The sequence below is a fragment of the Hyaena hyaena genome, unplaced genomic scaffold (assembly GCF_003009895.1).
Source record: "Hyaena hyaena isolate Hyena2069 unplaced genomic scaffold, ASM300989v1 scaffold_138, whole genome shotgun sequence".
NCBI lineage: Eukaryota > Metazoa > Chordata > Mammalia > Carnivora > Hyaenidae > Hyaena > Hyaena hyaena.
The window spans coordinates 2784847-2806018 of NW_024080770.1; the positions used below are offsets into that span (position 1 = coordinate 2784847).

A 21172-nucleotide genomic window follows, 5' to 3' on the forward strand; every position below is an offset into this window, starting at 1 on the left:
CCAAGACTTGTCTGGGTTCCGAACTCAAAGAGCCCAGCTGAATTTGTAGGGCTGCAGCTAGGAACATGATGAAAGTACATTTGCCCCAAAGATTATAAATCAGTGACTAGTACATCTATAGGATTTGATTCTGTAGGTGTTAATCTTTATTGAAGTGGATTTTCAGATTTGGTGTATTGTAAATGAAGGATAGGTTTATTTTACAAGGAAATCTTACTAGTTCGTACTATGTGTATAACTTGGAGATGAATGGGTTTATTTCTCAAATTTTCTAATTAATATATTATTAGCAAGTTTTGAAGAGCTGATATTTCTAATGAAGGTGCTTTATTGAGCAAATATTATTGTTGTTACAGCTAGAGCCTCTATATTGCTTCCTTTGGAGAAAATCAGTATAGGTGAGACAGATTTATAATGTGATTTTTGCCTTTTCATTAACTGAACACCTTTGTAGAGTTTTCAGAGTAGATTTGCCATGTTTAGAATTTCTTCCCATAATAAATAGTGTGTTATTGTGCAGATGTTTTTCAAAAAGCAATATTTTTTGAAGGTTTAAACAGATTTATCTGGGTAAGAGTAACTTAGATAATGTATTTGGTGATTTTTCTCTAGAACTTAATAAAGATACTTATAAATTTAGAATAAACTTTCAGATGTCAGGACTAAAATATAAAGTCATTTGCATTTTTAGTTTCCTATTTCACTCAGTGTCACTAGTGGTTTTACATTTTTTCCTGTGCTTTAATATGGTTTTGTTATGTTGATAATTCCTGTGGTTAAAAAGTTAATCACAAAGTATATTGCATTTGGGTACCATAAATCAATAAATTTTCATCAGACTTATTTAATTAATTTTTAAAAAGTTTTTATTTTTAAGTAATCTGTACACCCAGTGTGGGGCTTGAACTCACAAACCTGAGATCAAGAGTCATATGCTGTACTGTCTGAGCCAGCTAGGTGCCTCAGACTTTAATTTTAAACTGTAAATGTTGTCATATTGTAGCTATAACCAAACCACTTTTTAAAAATAAGCTTTTAGATTTATGTACATTATAATTTATTTTTAAATAAGCTTTGGGATTTATGTACATTTTTATTTTCAAGTGTGTAGTTAGGTGAATTATAAAGTGATCACTTATGTCAAGAAATAAACATATTAACACCCCGGAAATCTGCCTCATGCTCCCTCCCAATTCCTACCTGCATTTTCCTACCAAAATAGAACTAATTTGTGCTTATCTATTGTCAGCAGGCCTAACAAACCGTTGTATTGCCAACAAAAATTGCTCTTGCTGTAACATTAGTAATTATCTTGTAAGCATATTTTTTTTTTTTGAACTACCAAGTGGTATTTGAATACTAACCTTATTCACTGGTGGATAACTGGGCATTAAAATGAAGTTTGCTGTAGTAAAAATTTGATTTGTCTTCTATTATACCTTTGTATGACCAAAGAGATTGAAAGATCATAAGTATACCTATTATTTAGCATAGAACTATATTATTTGTAGGAAAGGTTTTTTATTTTTTCTTTTAAATCTGTCTAGGTTGGTTTTTAATTGTGTTGGTATATACTGTATCATAAAATGTTGACACTTTTAAATGTTACTTGTGCAGAAAGAGTAAAAGATAAAATGTAAATATTCAGTTCTAGAGTGAACCAATCCTTGTGGATTAAAACAGTTCTCTTTTTCTTTTGTGTGGGGGAAACTAGAATCTCAAGAGGAGGATGGAGATATAGAAGTTGAGGAGGCAGAAGGAGAAGAAAATGATAGACCTTACAATTTGAGACAAAGAAAAACAGTGGATAGATATCAAGCACCTCCGATAGGTAAGAAATGCTGAATAATTTCTTTTTGTAGTTGAGTAGCTTATTCTATTCCACCCCTTTAAAAATATTAGTGTTGTGGAGTTTAGAGATTTTATTTATGTATTTATTACTCTTTATTTTTTTTAAGTTCATTTATTTATTTTGAGAGAGAGAGAAAGTGCAAGCAGGGGAGAGGCAGAGAGAAAGATCCCAAATAGGGTCCACACTTCCAGTGTGGAGCTCAGCATGGGGCTTGATGTGGGGTTTGATACAGGGCTTGAACTCAGGAACCATGAGATTGTGACCCAGGCCGAAGTTGGATGCTTAAGTGACTGAGCCACCTAGGCGCCCCAGTTTACTAGTTTTTAGTATATTTACAGGGGTTATGCAGACATCACCACTGTTTAATTCCAGAACATTTTTTACTTCTACAGTTTCATCCCCCTGGCCCTTGGCAACCACTAATGTGCCTTCTGTCTGTAGGTTTGCCTCTATGTGGACTTTTGTGTCTAGCTTCTTTCACTTAGTGTAGTGTATTTAAGGAAGGACCAAGATATTTGTATGAGATATTAATACTCAAACTCCTGTGTTCGAAAATGATTTTTGATTCTCTGGAAGGGGTGAATCAGAGTTACTACGGCAGGCACCCTAGTATATGCAGCCTAGGTATGCAGACCTTATTCCAGTGAGGAGTCATTATCACAGATAGCCCTGTTAATAATGGGGAAGATGTGTAAAGATAGAAAAAGGATTGTGAATCATTTTTTTTTAGATTAAAAAAATATTGAGGTATGATTGAAATACAGTCTGCTGCAGTTGTACATATTTAACATGTAGTTTGGCAAGTTGGAAATACCCTAGATATATACCTATGAAACTGTCCATTACCATCAAGGTAATGAACATGTTTATCAGCCCCCAAAATACCTTCCTGCCTGTTTGTAATCTCCTCCTAACCTTCTTGTGCCATCTGTATCCCAATCTTGAGGCAGCCACTGATCTGATCTGCTTTCTCTAACCATAGATTAGTTTATACTTTTTTTGAATTTTATGTACAATATATGCTCAGTATTGTCTTTCACTCACCATAATTCTGAGACTCATCCATGTTGTTGAATATAACAGTAATGTGTTTCTTCTTGTACTTAGTAGCATTCCATTGTATGGGTATACCATAATTTGTTTATACATTCATTTGTGGGTAGATGTTTGGATTGTTGACATTTTTAGTGTTTTGCTATTATAAATAAAGTTGTTATGAATTCATGTGCAAAACTTTGGGCATATTTTTTCATTTTTCTTGTAACACTCAGGAGTGGAATGGCTGGGTTTTATGATTAAGTGTACAAACTGTTTTCCTAAGTGATTGTACCACTTGATTCTCCCTAAGTCTATGAGAGTCCAGTCACACCATTCTCTTGCCAACACTTGGTACAATCAGTTTTTTGAAATTAATTTTAATACATAGCTATTGTAGTTTTAATTTACATTTCCTCAGTGATGTTGAGGATCTTTATGTGCTGATTTGCCAGTGTTATCTCTGGTGAAGTGTCTCTTCAAGTCTCTTGCCCATTTTTTCCAATTGAGTTGTTTATTTTAATATTGAGTTTTTTGAGAGTTCATTATGTAGTCTGGATATCAGTCCTTTATCAGCGCTGTGATTTGCATATATTTTCTCAGCCTGTAGCGTATTTCTTTTATTTTCTTAAAGTGTCTTTCAAAGAGTAGAATTTGTAATTTTGATGAACTCTAGTTTATTAATTTTTTTTATGGGTTATGCTTTTGGTGTGATAACTGAAAAATCTTTGTTTAACCAAAAGTCACAAATACTTAATTTAACATCTTTTTAGAGTGTGTATTTGCAACTTAAGTTATTACCACAAAGTTTTTATTTTTGTTGTGCTCCTTCTAGATATTATTTGGAACTTGAACACCTGTGACTAGCTTCTATTCAGAAAGTTAACAGAAGTAATTTCTACTCTTTTGATACATCAATATATCAATTTGTTATTAGTTATTTCTGTGTCATCCTTTTTTTTTCTTTAAGTCCCAGCTCATCAAAAAAAGAGAGAAAACACGCTGTTTGATATTCACAGATCTCCAGCAAGAAGAAGCCATATCAGGTATGTTTTGTTGGTTTTCAAAAGGAGGAAATAATTATAATCTGTCATTTAGATATATCCTTTAAATAATACATAACAAAATGCCTTATAATTAGAATATAGGTATTGATGGTGTTAACAATGTCAATGAGGGACTAAGTGGTATCTTTCTTTTTTAATTAGTGATTAGCAGTAACTATCTTACATGTGACTATTCATTTTCTGGTTCATTTTGCTTGGAATAGTTACTCTTTTAACAATTATGTTCCCCAATGCTACATAGCTCTCTGCTCTCTTGGTAGAGTTGAATCTAAACCACTCACATTACTTTCATTTGAAATACTGGTTCAGTTAGTCTTTCCTACCTTTCCCCCGCTTTGCCCTTTCTTTTATACATAGTTACAAAAGACACTGGTTTTGAAACTGTCTTGTCTATTACATTTTCCGAAAAGGTAGTATATTCAGCATGAATGTACAATTAATAAAAATTTTAAAATAGACATGAAAAGCTTTTTTTTTCTAGTTTTAGTAGTCTCTCACTCTCTCATAGTAACATGAGTATATTCTTAGAGAATATGTTCATATATATGTATGTGTACATACACATCCATTGTTAGCCCTTCTTTTTACACAAGATATACTGTGCACATTGTCCTATACCTTGTTTTCTCACTTAATTCATTTTAACTGTCTTATTTCTATACAGTGAAATTTCACACTTATGTTTATAGTTAACCTATTTATACATATACTATCGTTTTTAAATTAGTCCTTTATTGAGAGATTTTCAGTCATTACTATTACAAAATGTGATATAATGAGTAGCCTTCACAATCTTCATTTTACATGTTTACAAATGTATTTGTAGGATAAATTCACACAAGTGGGACAGAGTTAAAGGGAATTTGAGGTTGTAACTTTGATTAGTTTGCAAACCACCTAGCAGTGTATGAGAGGGCCTATTTTCCCACGTTCCTGCAAACAAAATGTATTCTTAAGCTTTAGCATTTTTGTCAGTCTGAGAGTTGAAAAGGAGATCTTGGTTTATTTTAAATTTCTGTATCTCTTATCAGAGTATTTTTTCATATGTTTAAAGCCATTTGTTTTTTCTTTTTTCTGAAACATGTGCAAAGTTTGCCTATTTTTCTAATAGATTGTTACTCTTTTATATACTTTAGTTTTTTATATACTGAAGAGATTAGTCCTTTGTCATAAATTGCCAGTCTTCTTGGTTCAAACTTTGTCTTTTTTTTTTTTTTTACCTTGTTTTTAGTTGTCTTTACCAGAAGGTTTTTATTTTTATGTTGTCAAACTTACCAGTCTATTTTTTTCAGGGCTTTTAGATTTGATTTGATTTTTTAAAAAATATTTTTGAAAGAGAAAAGAGTGGACACACAAGAGCAGGGGAGAGGCAGAGAGAGGAAGATAGAGAACCCCAAGCAGGCTGCGTACTGTCAATGGAGTCTGACACAGGGCTCAAACTCATGAGCTGTGAGATCATGACCTGAGCTAAAATCAAGAGTCAGACGCTCAACTTGCTGAGCTACCCAACGCCCTGAGATTCTAAATCATAGTTCAAAAAACCTACCCAAATCCAAAGTTTTCAAGGTCATCTTTGTTTATTTTTATGGTATCATTTTTTATTTTCAAATTTTGATCCATTTGAATTTTAACCTGGTGTAAGATTTGTAGTACAGATCCAACTTTTTTTCACCAATGGAAAAGAGAATTTTCCCAAACTCAATTATTGAATCAGTTCATGATTTCTTCATGATTATTTTGTCAAATTTATCATATATCAAATTATATGTTTTGGTCTGCTTCTAAATATTTGTTCCATTCATATTGAGTACTGTTTAACTTGTTGAGGCTTTTTAATATGTTGTAATCTTTATAATTGCTACTCCCTTAAATTTTCCTTTGAATGTGATTTTCCATTATTTGTGTTATTTTTGTTTTTAATGTTATTTAGTTATGTCTTAAAGTGTTAACTGTGGTTCTTGGAAATTTATTGTTAATGTTTTTCTTATGTAACTTACCTTTCCTGTTGCTTTTGTGGAAGATTCCCTTGTCCTTTTTTTTCATTTTCCCATTATATTTTCTCTCTGATTTGTATTTAAATACAGTTAATCTCAGCATATTAATTTTGTGTACCCCTCTTCTTCATTGGGGATTCTCCTAGCATGTCCATGGTATGATTGATGCTTAAGAAAGATGTATTTTTGTCATATTAAAGATTTATTTTTTATTTTATTTATTTTAAAAATGTTTATTTATTTTGAGAGAGAGAGCATGCATGAGCCGGGGGGGGGGGGGGGCGAGAGAGACACAGAGAGAGTGATTGAATCCCAAGCAGGCTCTGTGCTATCAGTGCCAGAGCTGGAACTCACAAACTCGCGAACCGTGAGATCATGACCTGAGCCGAAATCGAGAGTAAGGCCACCCACGTGCCCCAAAGATTTATGTGCTTTTTAAATCATTGAATTTTCTCTTTTAAAAAAAAATTTTTTTTTAATGTTTATGTTTTGAGAGACAGAAGAGAGATGGAGCTTGAGCGGGGGAGAGGCAGAGAGAGAGGGAGACACAGAATCCGAAGACAGGCTCCAGGCTCTGAGCTGTCAGCACAGAGCCCATCATGGGGCTCGAACCCACAAACCGCTAGATCATGACCCAAGCCAAAGTCAGACACTTAAATGACCAAGCCAGCCAGGTGCCCCAAATCATTGAATTTTCTTTAAAACAAAACAAAACAAAACAAAACAAAACAAAACAAGAATAGTAACCGAATGCTTTCTTTTTAAAAAATAATTTTTTTAATGTTTATTTTTAAGAGAGAGAGAGACAGCATGAGCAGGGGAGGGCCAGAGAGAGAGGGAGACATAGAATCCGAAGACAGGCTCCCGGCTCTGAGCTAGCTGTTACCACAGAGCCTGATGTGGGGCTCAAACCCACGAACCGTGAGATCATGACGTGAGCTGAAGTCGGACACTTAACCGACTGAGCCACCCAGGCGCCCCTTGAATGCTTTCAAATAAATTGTTAAGTTCTATGGAGATATTTTATCAATAGGATTTATTGTTTTGATAGATTTCTTAATGTTGAATTTTTTAGATGCAAGTGCTTTTAGTTTTCTGATTTTGTAATTAATCTCTGTATTTGTTGCACTGTGATTAGAGAATGTCGTTTCCACTATTGTACTTACTGACGTTTCCTTGTGGTTGAATATATAGTCTATTTTTATAACTGTTCCATAAGCATTTGAAAAGGAATATTCTTTATTTTTATTTTTTATTTTTATTATTATTATTTTTAATGTTTCACAAATAGTTTATTGTCAAGTTGGTTTCCATATAACAACCCGGTACTCATCCCCACAAGTGCCCTCCTCCATGCCCATCTCCCCCCTCCCCCCAAATATTCTTTATTTTTAAAGCACAAATTGAAACTCAATTAAGTATGCTATTTATTACATTTTTAAGGTTGCCTTTATTATTACACTTTTGTTCATTTTGTATTCTTTACCTTTTTATCACTTTTGATGTGGACGGAAAGGGTGAATTAAAGTCTTCCTAGTACGAGGATGTCTATATCCCTTTCTTCTTTTGCGTGCTGTAAGTTTTGCTTTTTGGGTGTTGTTGTTGTGTTAAGTTGCCCATAACTACTTAGAGTCAAAACTTTATTACGAATTGTGTGATTTTGCTTTTGAAAATATTCTCCCTTTGGGGCTCATAGGTGGCTCAGTTGGTTAAGTGTCTGACTTCGGCTGAAGTCATGATCTCATGGTTTGTGGGTTTGATCCCCGTTTCGGTCTTTGTGGTGACAGCTCAGAGCCTGGAGTCTGCTTCAGATTCTGTGTCTCCCCCTCTCTCTGCCTTTCCCCCACCACACTCCGTCTCTTTTGGTCTCTCTCAAAAAGTAAACATTAAAAAAATATAAAAAATTCTCCTTTATTTCATTTATACTAATTTATAGTCTGATGTTAAGCTTTTACCCATATCTTCATTTGACTTGTATACTTTTGCTTCTTTTATTTCCCATCTCTCTGAATCACATAAAATATGTGATTTCAGCATAGAGCCATGTTCTGAGTTTGCTTTTAAAGTTTTATTTATTTATTTATTTTGAGAGAGAGAGAGAGAGCACGCACATGTGTGCATGTGTGGGAGAAGGGTTGAGAGGGAGGGAGAGAGACAGTCCCAACCAGGCTCCATGCTGTCAGTGTGGAGCCTGATGCAGGGGTTTGATCTCATGAACTGTGAGATCATGACCTAAGCTGAAACCAAGAGTTAGATGCTTAACCGACTGAGCCAACCAGCTGCCTTGAGCCATGTTCTGATATGAGATTCAGTCTAAAAAATCTTATTTTTATAATTGTGTTACATGTATTTGCATTTGTTGATGTGACTGTTGTTTGCTTCTAGTTCTGTTATTTTATCTTACTTTGGTTCAGTTTTTATGGTCTTAAGAAACATTTCACTGTGTGATCTTTCTTTCTCTCCCTAATATTTTTCATGGAAATTCTCAAGTATCTAAGAGTTGGAAGCATTTTCTGTGAATACTGGCATGTCCACCACAAAGATTCTACAGTTTCATTTTACGATACTTAAAAATTTTTTTTAAGTGTTTTATAAATTTCTGAGAGAGAGAGGCAATGTGAGCAGAGGGTCAGAGAGAGAGGGAGACACAGAATCTGAAGCAGGCTGCAGGCTCTGAGCTGGCTGTCAGCATCGAGTCTGATGTGGGGCTCGAGCCCACGAACGGTGAGATCATGACCTGAGCCGAAGTCAGACGCTTAACCGACTGAGCCACCCGGGCGCCCCTTTATTATACTTTAAAAAAAATCAAATATATATCTCTACCCATATGTAAACCCATCTTAAGTTTTTAAACATTTTTTAATGTTTATTTTTGAGAGAGACAGGGTACGAGTGGGGGAGGGGCAGAGAGAGAGGGGGACACAGAATCTGAAGCATGCTCCAGGCTCTGAGCTGTTAACACAGAGTCCGGTGTGGGGCTCCAACCCATGAACCCTGAGATCATGACCTGAGCTGAAGTTGGATGCTTAACTGGGGCACCCACTGAGGTGCCCCAGTCCATCTTAGTTTTTAGATGCATTTTTAAGTATGTGGCAGCCTTCAGTATACTTCTCTATTAAATTCTTCAGCGTGATATCAAATAAGTAAAGTTCAGTGTTTATTTTTTCTTTTAAGTAAAATTTACATGCAAAGAAATGCACAGATCCTGTTTGCCTTTGCTATTTTTAAAAAAGTTAACTTTTTATTGTAGAATAGGTTTAGATTCACAGAAAAGTTTTGGACCTACTGCAGTGAGTCTCCGTACAGTCTATATCCAGTTTCCTTTATCATTAACGTTTATGACTAGTTTGGTGCTTTTGCTGTAAATATTGAATTAATAGTGATATGACATTATGTACTAAAGTCCATACTTCATTCAGATTTGCTTAGTTGTTAGCTAATGCCCTTTCTCTGTCCCAGGATTCTATCTAGAATACCACATACATTTAGTAGTCATGTCTTGTTAGGCTCCTATTGTGTTTTTTAAATCAACTTCATTGAGGCATAATTTATATAAACTGTACCCATTTAAAATATTAAATTTTTTTTTAAAGGTTGTTTCTGGAGGGCACCTGGGTGGCTCAGTTGGTTAAGTGTCTGACTTCAGATCAGGTCATGATCTCACAGTCCATGAGTTTAGCCCTACGTCAGGCTCTGTGCCAACAGCTCTGAGTTTGGAGCCTGCTTCATATTCTGTCTCCCTCTCTCTCTGCCCCTCCCTGCTTGCGCGCTCTCTTTCTCTCTCTCTCTCTCTCTCTCAAAAATAAAATAAAAAAATACAAAATAAATAAAGTTTATTTCTCAGATACAGAGAGAGGGAGACAGAAAGAGAGGGAGGGCCAGAGAAAAAGGGAGAGAGAATTCCAAGCAGGCCATGTGATGTCAGCTCAGAGCCCGACACAGGGCTCAAACCTATGAGCCTTAAGACCTGGGCAGAAATCAGGAGTAAGACATTCAACTGACTGAGCCACCTAACTTCACCTAATCCCGCCCCTTGCCAATTTAAAGTAATTAATTAGATTAGTTTAGACAGATGCATGTTGTTGTGATTTCACTGTTGCTATCAGGATGTAGAATATTTACATTATCCTCAAAAGTTTTCTTGTGCCCCTTTTTAGTGAGGCCCTAGACCACCACTGATCTTCATTTTGTCACTGTATAGTTGTTTCCATTTTCTAGAGTTTTGTCATAAAGTATATACTCTTCTGCCTTCACTCAGCATAATGATTTTTGAGTTTCATTTATGTTGTTATATATGTCAGTAAAGTATTCCTTTTTATTGCTGAGAAATACTCACTGTGTGGACATACCAAATGTGTCATCTCTTGATGGAAATTTGGGTTGTTTCTTGTTTTTGATTATTGTAAAGAAGGCAGCTGTGAATATTTGTGTGTAAATCTTTGTGTGGAAATAGGTTTTAATTCTCGGGTAAATAGCTATGAGTGGAATGTGTAAGTCTTTTTTTTTTTTTTTTGGAATGTGTAAGTCTTAACGATAGGTAATATTTAACTTTTTAAGAAATTACCAATCCTCAAAATTTTTGTAACCATTTTACAATTTCACTAGCAGTGTGTTTGAGTTTTACTTGCTCATATCCTCATCAGCACTTAGTATGTTCAGTCTTGTTAATTGTAACCTTTTTTTTAAGTCTATTTACTTGTTTTGAAAGAGAGACAGCGAATGGGGGAGGAGATCAGAGAGGGAGACAGAGAATCCCAATCTCTGTCCTGGGATGGCTTGAAGCCATGAACCGTAAGATCATGACCTGTACTGAAACCAAGAGTTGGTTGCTCAACCAGTTCAGCCACCCAGGTGCCCCAATTGTAGCCATTCTGATGAATATATACTAGTATCTCATTTTAGTTTTTACTTTGCTGTTCCTGAGTTTTTAACCATGTTAAGGATCATTTTATTTACTTATTGGCCTTTTTTGTATCTTCCTTATAAAGTTTCTGTTTAAATCTTTCGCCATCTTAGAATCAAGTTGTTTGCCTTCTTACTGAGTTTAAAGAGTTGTTAAAATATATTCTAGACATAAATCTTTTGTTTCATGTATGTTTTGCAAGTGTTTCCTCCATCCTTTGACTTGGCCGTTTGTTCTCATAATGATGTGTTTTAAAGGGTAGATGTTTAAAACAAAATATTTATTAAATGGATTTTTAATTTTGGGACAATTTTAGCTTTGCAGAAAAGTTGTGAAGGTAGTATAGAGGTTCCCTTATACCACTTAGCCAATTTTTGTCATTGTTAACATGTTGTGGCATGGTTGTTAAAACTAAGAACTGACGTTGGTATGTAACTACTTGCCAACCTCCACAATTTATTTGGATTTTAATTTTTTCCATTAATGTTCTTTTTTGTTTCCTTTCTTTAAATTTATTTAAATGTCTATTTTGAGAGAGTGCGTGTGCATGTGCCAATCAGAAGAGGGGCAGAAAGAGCAAGAGAATCCCAAGCAGGCTCTGTGCTGTCAGGGCTGAGCCTGATGTGAGGCTTTATCCTATGAACTGTGAGGTCATGACCTGAGCTGGAATCAAGAGTTGGACTTTTAACCAACTTAGCCACCCAGGCACCCCAGTTATGTTCTTTTTCTGCTGCTGAATTGAATTCAGGATACCATACTACATTTAGTTGTTGTGTCTCCATAGTGTCTGGTCTGTGACAGTTCTTCTGTTTTCCTTTCCTTGTTTTTTATGATCTTTATAATCTTGAGGAATCCTGGGGCCCCTGGGTGGCTCAAGTCAGTTAAGCGTCCAACTTCGGCTCAGGTCATGATCTCATGGTTTGTGGGTTCGAACCCTGCTTTGAGCTCTGTGCTTACAGCTGGCTCAGAGCCTGGAGCCTGTTTCACATTCTTTGTCTCCCTCTCTCTGACCCTCCCCTGCTCATGCTGTCTCTCTCTTTTTCAGAAATAAATAAAAACATTAGTAAAACAATTTATAATCTTGAGGAATCCTGTCTCTGTCTTGTGGAACATCCCCCGTTTTGTCTAATCATGTTTTCCTCTTTATTAGACTGGGGTTAGGGATTTTTGGAAAGATAGAAAAGGATCCTTCTTGTATCACATCAAGGGGAAACATAGCCACATGACATCACTGATAATGTTAAGTTAACCTTTATCACTTGGTTAGAGTCATGCTTGCCACATTTCTCCACTGTAAAGGTACGATTTTTCCATTTCCATAGTCTGTTCTTTACAGAACCAAGTAAGTCTAACACACCTTCAAGGGAAGGTAATGGTTTGAGAAATAAAGCTCCATCTCCAGAGGGGGAATTATCTACCTGTATTACTTGAAATTATTTTATAAGACATTGGCATCCTTCTACTAAAAAATACTTATTCAATCATTTATATTATTAAATATATGATATATTAAATTATAAAATTATATTAATATATAAAGTGTATACATTTATATTAGTAAATATATAAAATATAATTATATTAAATATAGAAAATATATTAAATATATTATTCAGTCATTTATATCAGTATGGATACATGCATATTTGTTTTATGTTTTGGGTTATAATGCAGTCCTGTATTATTTTGTTGTTCAAACTGTACCTGCTTTAGCCATTGGAAACCTTTTCAGGTTGTCTCCTGTGTCCTTTTTACATGCCTCCCTCCTTTTGGTTTTTGAGTACTTCCTTTTTTCTGGCATTACAACATGTGCTAGGTTCATTGTGTATATTCCATGCCCCAGCTCTAGGATAAGGCATCTCACTAAGGAGCCCTGTTTCCTTTTATTGGAGAATAGTATTTAGAAGCCAGCATCTAGACACCGTGTGTGTTTGTTGCTGCAAGGCCTCACAGATAGCCATAATGTATGTATATACCCTAACCTATGGATGCAGGCACAGTTACAGTTGTTTCTGTATCTATCTGTATCTGTGTTAAGCTGAAGATTAGTTTGTACTGAAGCCTGTTACTCTAATCCAGTATCACAATGGATTAGAAAGTATCTAATCTTTCTTGTGTATCTTGTAACTTTCAGACATTGAGAAACCTGACTCCCACTATCTACTGTCCATCTTTTATTGGTTTCAAATTTTTATGAAGATCAGAATATCCATTTTTCTTTTATAGTCTGTGCTTTTTGAAACTTTCTTCCACCATAGGATTACAAAAGTTTTTATCCCATGTGTTTTACTAGAAGTTTTATAGTTTTAGCTTTGTGTGTTATAGGAGGTAAACATGGTTCATTTTTTGTACACAAATATCCAGTATCTCAGCATCACTTGATGAAAAAGATGCCTCACTGAATTGGCTGGGTACTTCTGTCAAAAATTTATTTCCTGTATACATGTAGGTCTGGTTCTGGATTTTGTTCTACTTATCAAGCATCACCACATTGTCTTGATTATTGTTGCCTTATAGTACATCTTGAAATCAGATACTGTAAGTCCTTCAACTTTAGTCTTCTTTTTAAAGATTACCTTGTATATCCTAGGACCTTTGCATTTTAATTTAAATGTTATAATCAGCTTCTTAGTTTCTTTCTTTTAAGTAGTTTCTATGTGCAATTTGGGGCTCAAGCTCATGACCCCGGGAACAAGAGTTACACATTCTTCTGTCTTAGCTAGCCAGGCTCCCTTGTTAATTTCTTTTCTTTTCTTTTCTTTTCTTTTCTTTTCTTTTCTTTTCTTTTCTTTTCTTTTCTTTTCTCTCTCTCTCTTTCTTTTTAAAGTTTATTAATTTTGAGAGAGTGCATGTGCTTGTGCATGAGTTGGGGAGGGGCAGAGAGAGAGAGGAGAAAGAGAGAATCCCAAGCAGGCTCTGCACTGTCAACACAGAGCCTGATGTGGGGCTGGATCTCATGAACCAGGAATGAAGTGTTCTGAGCTGAAATCAAGAGTTGCATGTCTAAATGCTTAAACATGTGAGCCACCCAGGTGCCCGCCCCTGTTAGTGACTTTTCTTTCTTTCTTTCTTTCTTTCTTTCTTTCATTTTAAAGTTTATTTAGAGAGAATGAACTGGGGAGGGGCAGAGAGAGAAGGGGACAGAGGATCAGAAGTGGGCTCTGCTGACAACAGAGAGCCCAACTCAGGGCTTGAACTCACCAGCCGAGCCATGAGATCATGACCTGAGCTGAAGTTGGAAGCTTAACTGACTGAGCTACCCAGGCACCCTTTGTTAGTTTCTATAGTAAAAGGCCCCTGGGATTTTGTTTGGACTATATTGAAGCTGTAGGTCAATATGGAAAGAATCAGTATTGTAATAATAATTTAGTTTGTCAGTCCATGAACATGGTATATATCATTTCATTTATTTAAATCTTTTGAAATTTCTCTTAGCAGTGATTTGTAGTTTACAGTGCAGAGGTTTTTCCTGTATCTTAAATTTATTTTTAAATGCTTTATGTTTAAGGCTTCATTGGAATTACTTTTAAAAACTACTTTCTAGGGGCACTTGGCTGGCTCAGTAAGAAGAGCATGCGACTTTTTTTTTTTTTAAGTTTTTTTTGTTTTGTTTTGTTTTGAGAGAGAGCACGTGTGTGCTCGAGAGCAGGGGACGGGCAGACACACTCTCTCTCTCTCTCTCTCTCTCTCTCTCTCTCTCTGAAATAGGCTCCAGGCTCTGAGCTATCAGCACAGAGCCCAATGTGGGGCTCAAACTCCGAAGAGCGAGATCATGACCTGAGCTGAGATCAGACTCCCAACCAACTGAGCTACCCAGGTGCCCCAGGAGTGTATGTGACTCAATCTTGGGGTCATGAGTTCAAGCTCTGTGTTGGGTATAGAGATTGCTTAAGAATAAATAAAAACTTAAGAAAAATATTCTGGGGATGCCTGGGTGGCTCAGTCAGTTAAGTGACTGACTTTTGATTCCAGTTCAGGTCATGATCTCACAGGTTATGAATTTGAGCCCCATGGTGGGGCTCTGTGCTAACAGTGTGGAGCCTGCTTGGGATTCTCTCTCTTCCTTTCTCTCTCTCTTTCTCTCAAAAATAAATAAACAAACATTAAAAAATACTCCCTAAAAGCACTACTTTCTAATTGTTTGCTACTAAGATTTAAAAACAGAATTGTTTTGTCTAGTAACTTTTTATCCTGTGATCTTGCCAGATTTTGTTATTAGTTCTAGTAGTAGTTTTGTAGATTACTGGGCATTTTCTGTATAAACCATATCATCTGCAAACTGAGACGGTTTCATCTCTGTGAGTTTTATTCCTTATCGTTTTGCTAGGATTCTTGGTAAAGTGGTGAATAGAAGTTGAGAGTGGGTATGTGTTGTACTTGATTTTTAGGGAAACGTTCACTATTTCTCCAATAAGCAGAGTATTAGCTGAAGGTTGTTTTTTGTTTGTTTTGTTTTTGATGCCCTTTTCTAATTGAATAAGTTTCCCTCTATTTCTTTTTTATTGTGAGCTTTTATCATAATAGGATGTTGAATTTTGGTAAATGATTTATGTTTTTCAAATTGATCATAGTATTTCTCTTTTATTGTTAATGTGGTGAATTATATTGATTATATTCTCTGGATAAACGGTTTTTTTTTTTTTTTTTTTTGNGGTTTTTTTTTTTTTTTTTTTTTTTTTTTTTTTTTTTTTTTTTTTTTTTTTTTGTTTTTTTTTTTTTTTTTTTTTGCAATGATGTATATGCTTTTATTGTTTGCTGGATATAATTTGTTAATGTTCTCTTAAGATTTTTTTTTTGTTTTTTTGGTGTCTCTCTTTCTGAAAGTTATTGGTTTGTAATGTTCTCTTTTCGTAATGTCCGTGGGGGTTTTGGTGTTAGTTATGCTAGTATCATTAATGGAGTTGGGAGGTATTTCTCTCTTTTGTTTTCTGAAAGGGTTTGTGTAAGATTGGTGCTACTTCCTCCTTAAATGTCTGATAGAATTCAGCACTGGGGAAGTATCTTTGGGAAGATTTGGGAAGATTCTTTGAGATTTTGTGTATATCTTTTTCGCTGTTCATCCATTAGGTTTTTTTTTTTTTTAATGTTTTATTTATTTCTTAGAGAGGGAGAGAGAGCATGAGCAGGGAGGGTCAGAGAGAGAGGGAGACATAGAATCTGAAACAGGCTCCAGGCTCTGAGCTGCCTGTCAGCACAGAGCCTGACACAGGGCTTGAACCCATGAACCGTGAGATCATGACCTGAGCTGAAGTCGGATGCTTAACCAACTGAGGCACCCAGGCGCCCCTCATCCATTAGTTTTAGTGAATCTTGCCTTGTGGAGAGGTTTTTGGTAATTCAAATAGAATTTCACTATGTGGTTCTTTTTGTTGTGTTTTGTACTTATATTTGTACCTAGTTAGTCTGGTTTTATTCAGGAAGGCATGCATTTTTATAGTGGTTTTTGCTTTAAATTTTTATAATGGCTTCATGTTTTTTGTTAGTATTAATTTGTTTCTTTTTTTTTTTAATTTTAATATTTTTATTTATTTCTAGGAGAGAGAGAGAGAGACAGCGTGAGTAGGGGAGAGTCAGAGAGAGAGGGAGTCACAGACTGAAACAGGCTCCAGGCTCTGAGCCGGCAGTCAGCACAGAGCCCGACGCGGGGCTCGAACCCACGAGCCGTGAGATCATGACCTAAGCAAAAGTCAGACGCTTAACCGACTAAGCCACCCAGGCGCCCCAATTTGTTTCTTATTCTGAGCATCATCTTACCCTGAGCATTCTTTTCTTTCTATTCCCTTATCTTTTCTACTGCCCATTTTCAATTTTTCTTTTTCTTTTAAGTGTTTACCATTGTCCTTTTACATAAACATTTAAAAATTTTTAGGTTTTTATTTTAATTGTTAGCTAACATACAGTGTTATATTAGTTTCAGGTGTACAGTATAGTGATTCAGCACTTCATACATCACCTTGTGTTCATCACAGCAGGTGCAATCCTTAATACCCATCACCTATTTAACCCATCCCCTAAAACAACTCCCCTCTGGTAACCATTAGTTTGTTCTTAAGAGTCTTTTTCTTACTGTTTATCTCTCTTTCTCTTATTTTTTCCCCTTTGCTTGTTTGTTTTGTTTCTTAAATTTCACATTTGGTGAAATCATATGGTATTTGTCTCTCACTGACTTATCTCACTTAGTATTATGTTCTCTAGCTCCATCCATGTCATTGCAAATGGCAAGATTTGTTCTTTTTTTAATGGCTGAATAATATTCATATATATATATTATATATATAAAGACAATTTTAAATCCAATAGATGTCCCTCAAACCTTTGAAGTTCTTGCTTCACTGATAGATTGAAGAAATATATATATATATATCTTCTTTGATATATTGTTGCTGATGAGAAGCCAGTCTGGTTTAATTTGTTGTTTGTAGATGCACATAAATATGTATGTATATCTTTGTAGGTATCCTAGAGATGTCATCACCTATTTTAATGATATAGCATTCATTAAATATTATTTCTGTTGAGGATGAATTTAGCTTGATACATTTTTTTAATCCTTCCATAGTAGTTCTGATTATAAGCCATTTCTTTTTTTCTTCAAAAATTCTTTATACATTTTATAAGAAACTCAGATAAGATGTATCTTAATTGGGAAGTAAAAGCCTTTCTCTCTCTGTCAGCCATTGTATTATTTTCTTTAGTGTCTGAATTATTTCTGATTCTTTGGGAAAAGAAAAATAAGAGAAAAAGACACACTTTCTTTTCCAGTGAAATTAAAAAAAAATTTTTTTTTTAATGTTTTATTTATTTCTAGGAGAGAGAGAGAGAGAGAGAGCGTGAGCAGGGGAGGGTCAGAGAGAGAGGGAGTCACAGACTGAAACAGGCTCCATGCTCTGAGCTGGCAGTCAGCACAGAGCCTGACGCGGGGCTAGAACCCACGAACCGCAAGATCATGACCTAAGCGAAAGTCGGACGCTCAACCAACTAAGCCACCTGGGCGCCCCTCCAGTGAAATTTTTAAATCATTGATACATATTCACTTAATAGGGATGCAAATTAAATTTGTTGCTTGACTCCATTCCTGCACAACTCTATTTGAATAATTATAGACTCCTCCTCTCCTTTTTTTCCTCTCAGAAGGTACCATGTTCATACATCATTAGATATAAACTAGATAAGCCAAAGGATCTTAGTAATTTTGCTGAACAAATGTACTATAAATCTATAAGTAAATCTACTGATTAATTAATTATAGATATGATGCTTGCAGTATGATTTATTATTTTTTTATTGTTGTTTCAACTTTATTTGAATTTTAGTTAGTTAACATATAGTGTAATATTGGTTTCAGGAGTAGAATTTAGTAGTGATTCATCACATACAGATAACACCTGGTGCTCATCACAAGTGCCCTCCTTAATATCCATCATCCATTTAATCCATTCCCCCCCATCTCCCCTCTAGCAACCCTCACTTTGTTCTCTATAGCTAACAGTCTCTACAATGTGTTTTTTATTTTTTGAGAGACAGAGTGTGTGCATGTGGGCACATGTTAATGGAAGAGGGTCGGAGAGAGAAGGAGAGAGAGAATCTTAAGCAGGGCCTGTGCCTAGCACCAAGTCCCACAAGGGGATTGATTGCACAGCTGTGAAATTATGGCCCGAACTGAAATCGGTAGTCAGACACTTAACCGAGTCACCCATGTGCCCTTCTACAATGTGTTTTTTTTTTTCTTTTAAGTTTATTTTTGAGAGAGAGAGAGAGAGAAAGAGAACCAGAGAGAGAGAGAGAGAGAGAACCAGAGAGGGAAAGACAGAATTCCAAGCAAGCTTGGCGCTGTCATTGCAAAGCCTGACGTGGGGCTTGAACTCATAAACTGTGAGATTATGACTTGAGTGAAATTTGAGTTGAACACTTAACTCACTGAGCCACCCAGGCACTCATACAATGTGTTTTTAAAAACTATTTGCTGCTATATAATGATGTTAAGGATTTTACTGTCTTTAAATAGGAGAAAGAAGCATGCCATTCATAGTAGTGACACAACTTCTTCTGATGAAGAACGCTTTGAAAGAAGGAAATCAAAGAGCATGGCAAGAGCAAGAAACAGGTTAGTAAATTTTTTATTGTTATATCCATGGTAGAAAAAAGGAAGAACAGTTATTTTTATTTATTTATTTTTTTAAGTAGGTTCCATGCCCATTGTGGGATTTGAACTTACCACCTTAGGAATAAGAGTCTTATGGTCTATTGACTGAGCCAGCCAGATGCCCCAAGAACAGTTATTTTATTTAGCAAAAAAATTTTTTAATGTTATTTAGTTTTGAGAGAGAGAGAATGAGAGAGGAATGGAGAGAGACAGAGAGACATAGAATCCGAAGCAGGCTTCAGGCTCTTGAGTGGTCAGCAGAGCCCAACATAGGGCTCAGATCCATGAACTGTGATATCATGACCTGAGCTGAAGTCGGATGCTCAACTGACTGAGCCACCCGGGTGCCCCGAACAGTTGTTTTTTGAATGGGATTCTTATGTATACTGGTATTTTGCTAACACTGTTTTCAGTACATATTTTGTTTATTTAATTTTAATTTTTAAGATTTATCCTGAAGAGAGAGAGAGAGAGAGAACAAACTGGGGAGGGGCAGAGAGAAGGAGAAACAATCCCAAGCAGGCTCTGTGCCATTAGGGCAGTCTCATGCAGGGCTCAGACTCACAAACTGTGAGGTTATGACCTGAGCCAAGATCAAGAGTCAGACACTTAACTGTGCCACCCAGGCACCCTAGTACATATTTTAGACCAGAGTAAAGCGCTGATTTGGTTTTTACTTGCTATTTTTTCTTATAATTTTTAAAAAGTTTTTATCTGTTTTTGAGAGAGAGAGTGCGCGCGCGCATGTGTGTGGGCATGTAAGTGGGGGAGGGGCGGGGGAGGCGACACAGAGTCTCAGGCAGGCTCAAGGCTCTGAGCTGTCAGCACTTAGCCTGATGCAGGGCTCTAATTCACAAACTTAGTCAGATGCTTAAGTGACTGAGCCACCCAGGCGCCCCTACCTAGTAATTCTTAAAGTAGAAATCTAACCTTGGGAAACTTCTCATAAATTATTTACTATGTAACTACTCAATGAATGTGCAGGAAGGTACAGGAGGAAGACCCAAAGGGAAGCAGCCAGCCCCTGTGTAGTCTTTTCTTTGGTACCTCTCTTCTCCTGTAATCCAAATTCATTTAATGAGGCTGATTTTATATATATTTTTAAATGTTTATTAATTTTTTGAGAGAGAAAGAGAGAGAGAACACAGTAGGGGAGGGGTAGAGAGGGAGACAGAATCCAAAGCAGGCTCTAGGCTTCAGGGTCCGAGCTGTCAGCACAGAGCCCAGTGCAGGGCTCAAACCCACGAACTGGGAGATCATGACCTGAGCTGAAGTCAGATGCTTAACTGTCTGAGCCACCCAAGTCCCCCTAATGAAGTTGATTTTAGAGACTTACAGTGATTATGGCACTCAGGAAGATTTGGTTTCTAATAGAGTCATCTCAAGAGCCCTGGGATTTTATTGCAAAATTTGTTTTATTTTGGCTCAGTGAGTGCCATCTGGTGGTCTTTCCCTAACTAGGGTCAATGACTAATTACTGTATGGTTCACTAAAACCTCAAGAATTTTCACTGCTGGGGTGCCTGGGTGGCTTAGTCGTTTGGAGCCTGCTTCAGATTCTGTGTCTCCCTCTCTCTCTGCCCTTCCCCTGCTTGTGCTCTCTCTCTCTCTCTCTCAAAAATAAATAAATAACATTAAGAAAATTAAAAAAAAAAAAAGAATTTTCACTGAGTGAAAACCAGTGTTTTGTCTAGTAAGTAATTAGAATATCAAATTATAATTTATTCTTTAAAATTTGAGTTAATTTCTAGCTTATACTACTAGAGATAAGTTATATACATTTAGCAAAATAATTTCTATAATTTGGTATTATATACCTATTGTAGAAGTACCAAAATTTCAGTTAGTAGTTCTTTTTTTAAAAAAATTTTTAAAATAGTTTTTATTTATTTTTTAGACAGAGAGAGAGAGAGAGAGAGAGCGCGCGAGCATGAGTGGGGGAGGGGCAGAGAGAGAGAGGGAGACACAGAATCTGAAATAGGCTCCAGGCTCTGAGCTGCCAGCACAGAACCCGATGCAGGGCTTGAACCCACGAACCATGAGATCATGACCTGAGCCGAAGTCGGGCACTTAACTGACTGAGCCACCCAGGTGCCCCTCAGTTAGTAGTTCTTGGAAACAAGTTTCGATTGTTATAGATTATATGCTGAAAAGAATTCCACATGTGGATGATGGAAAG

The 21172-nt window shown here is 36.0% G+C and overlaps 1 protein-coding gene across 3 annotated transcripts in view; it reads left to right on the forward strand.

Annotated features, from left to right (window-relative positions):
* Positions 1–21172, forward strand: part of ATAD2B (ATPase family AAA domain containing 2B) — a 162955-nt gene that overhangs the window by 32110 nt on the left and 109673 nt on the right. For all 3 annotated transcript variants that reach the window (XM_039238342.1, XM_039238343.1, XM_039238344.1), the window contains 3 exons: positions 1715–1831; positions 3858–3933; positions 18857–18955. In XM_039238342.1, coding sequence (XP_039094273.1) covers positions 1715–1831; positions 3858–3933; positions 18857–18955 — 292 coding nt within the window. The remainder of the gene's footprint in view (positions 1–1714; positions 1832–3857; positions 3934–18856; positions 18956–21172) is intronic.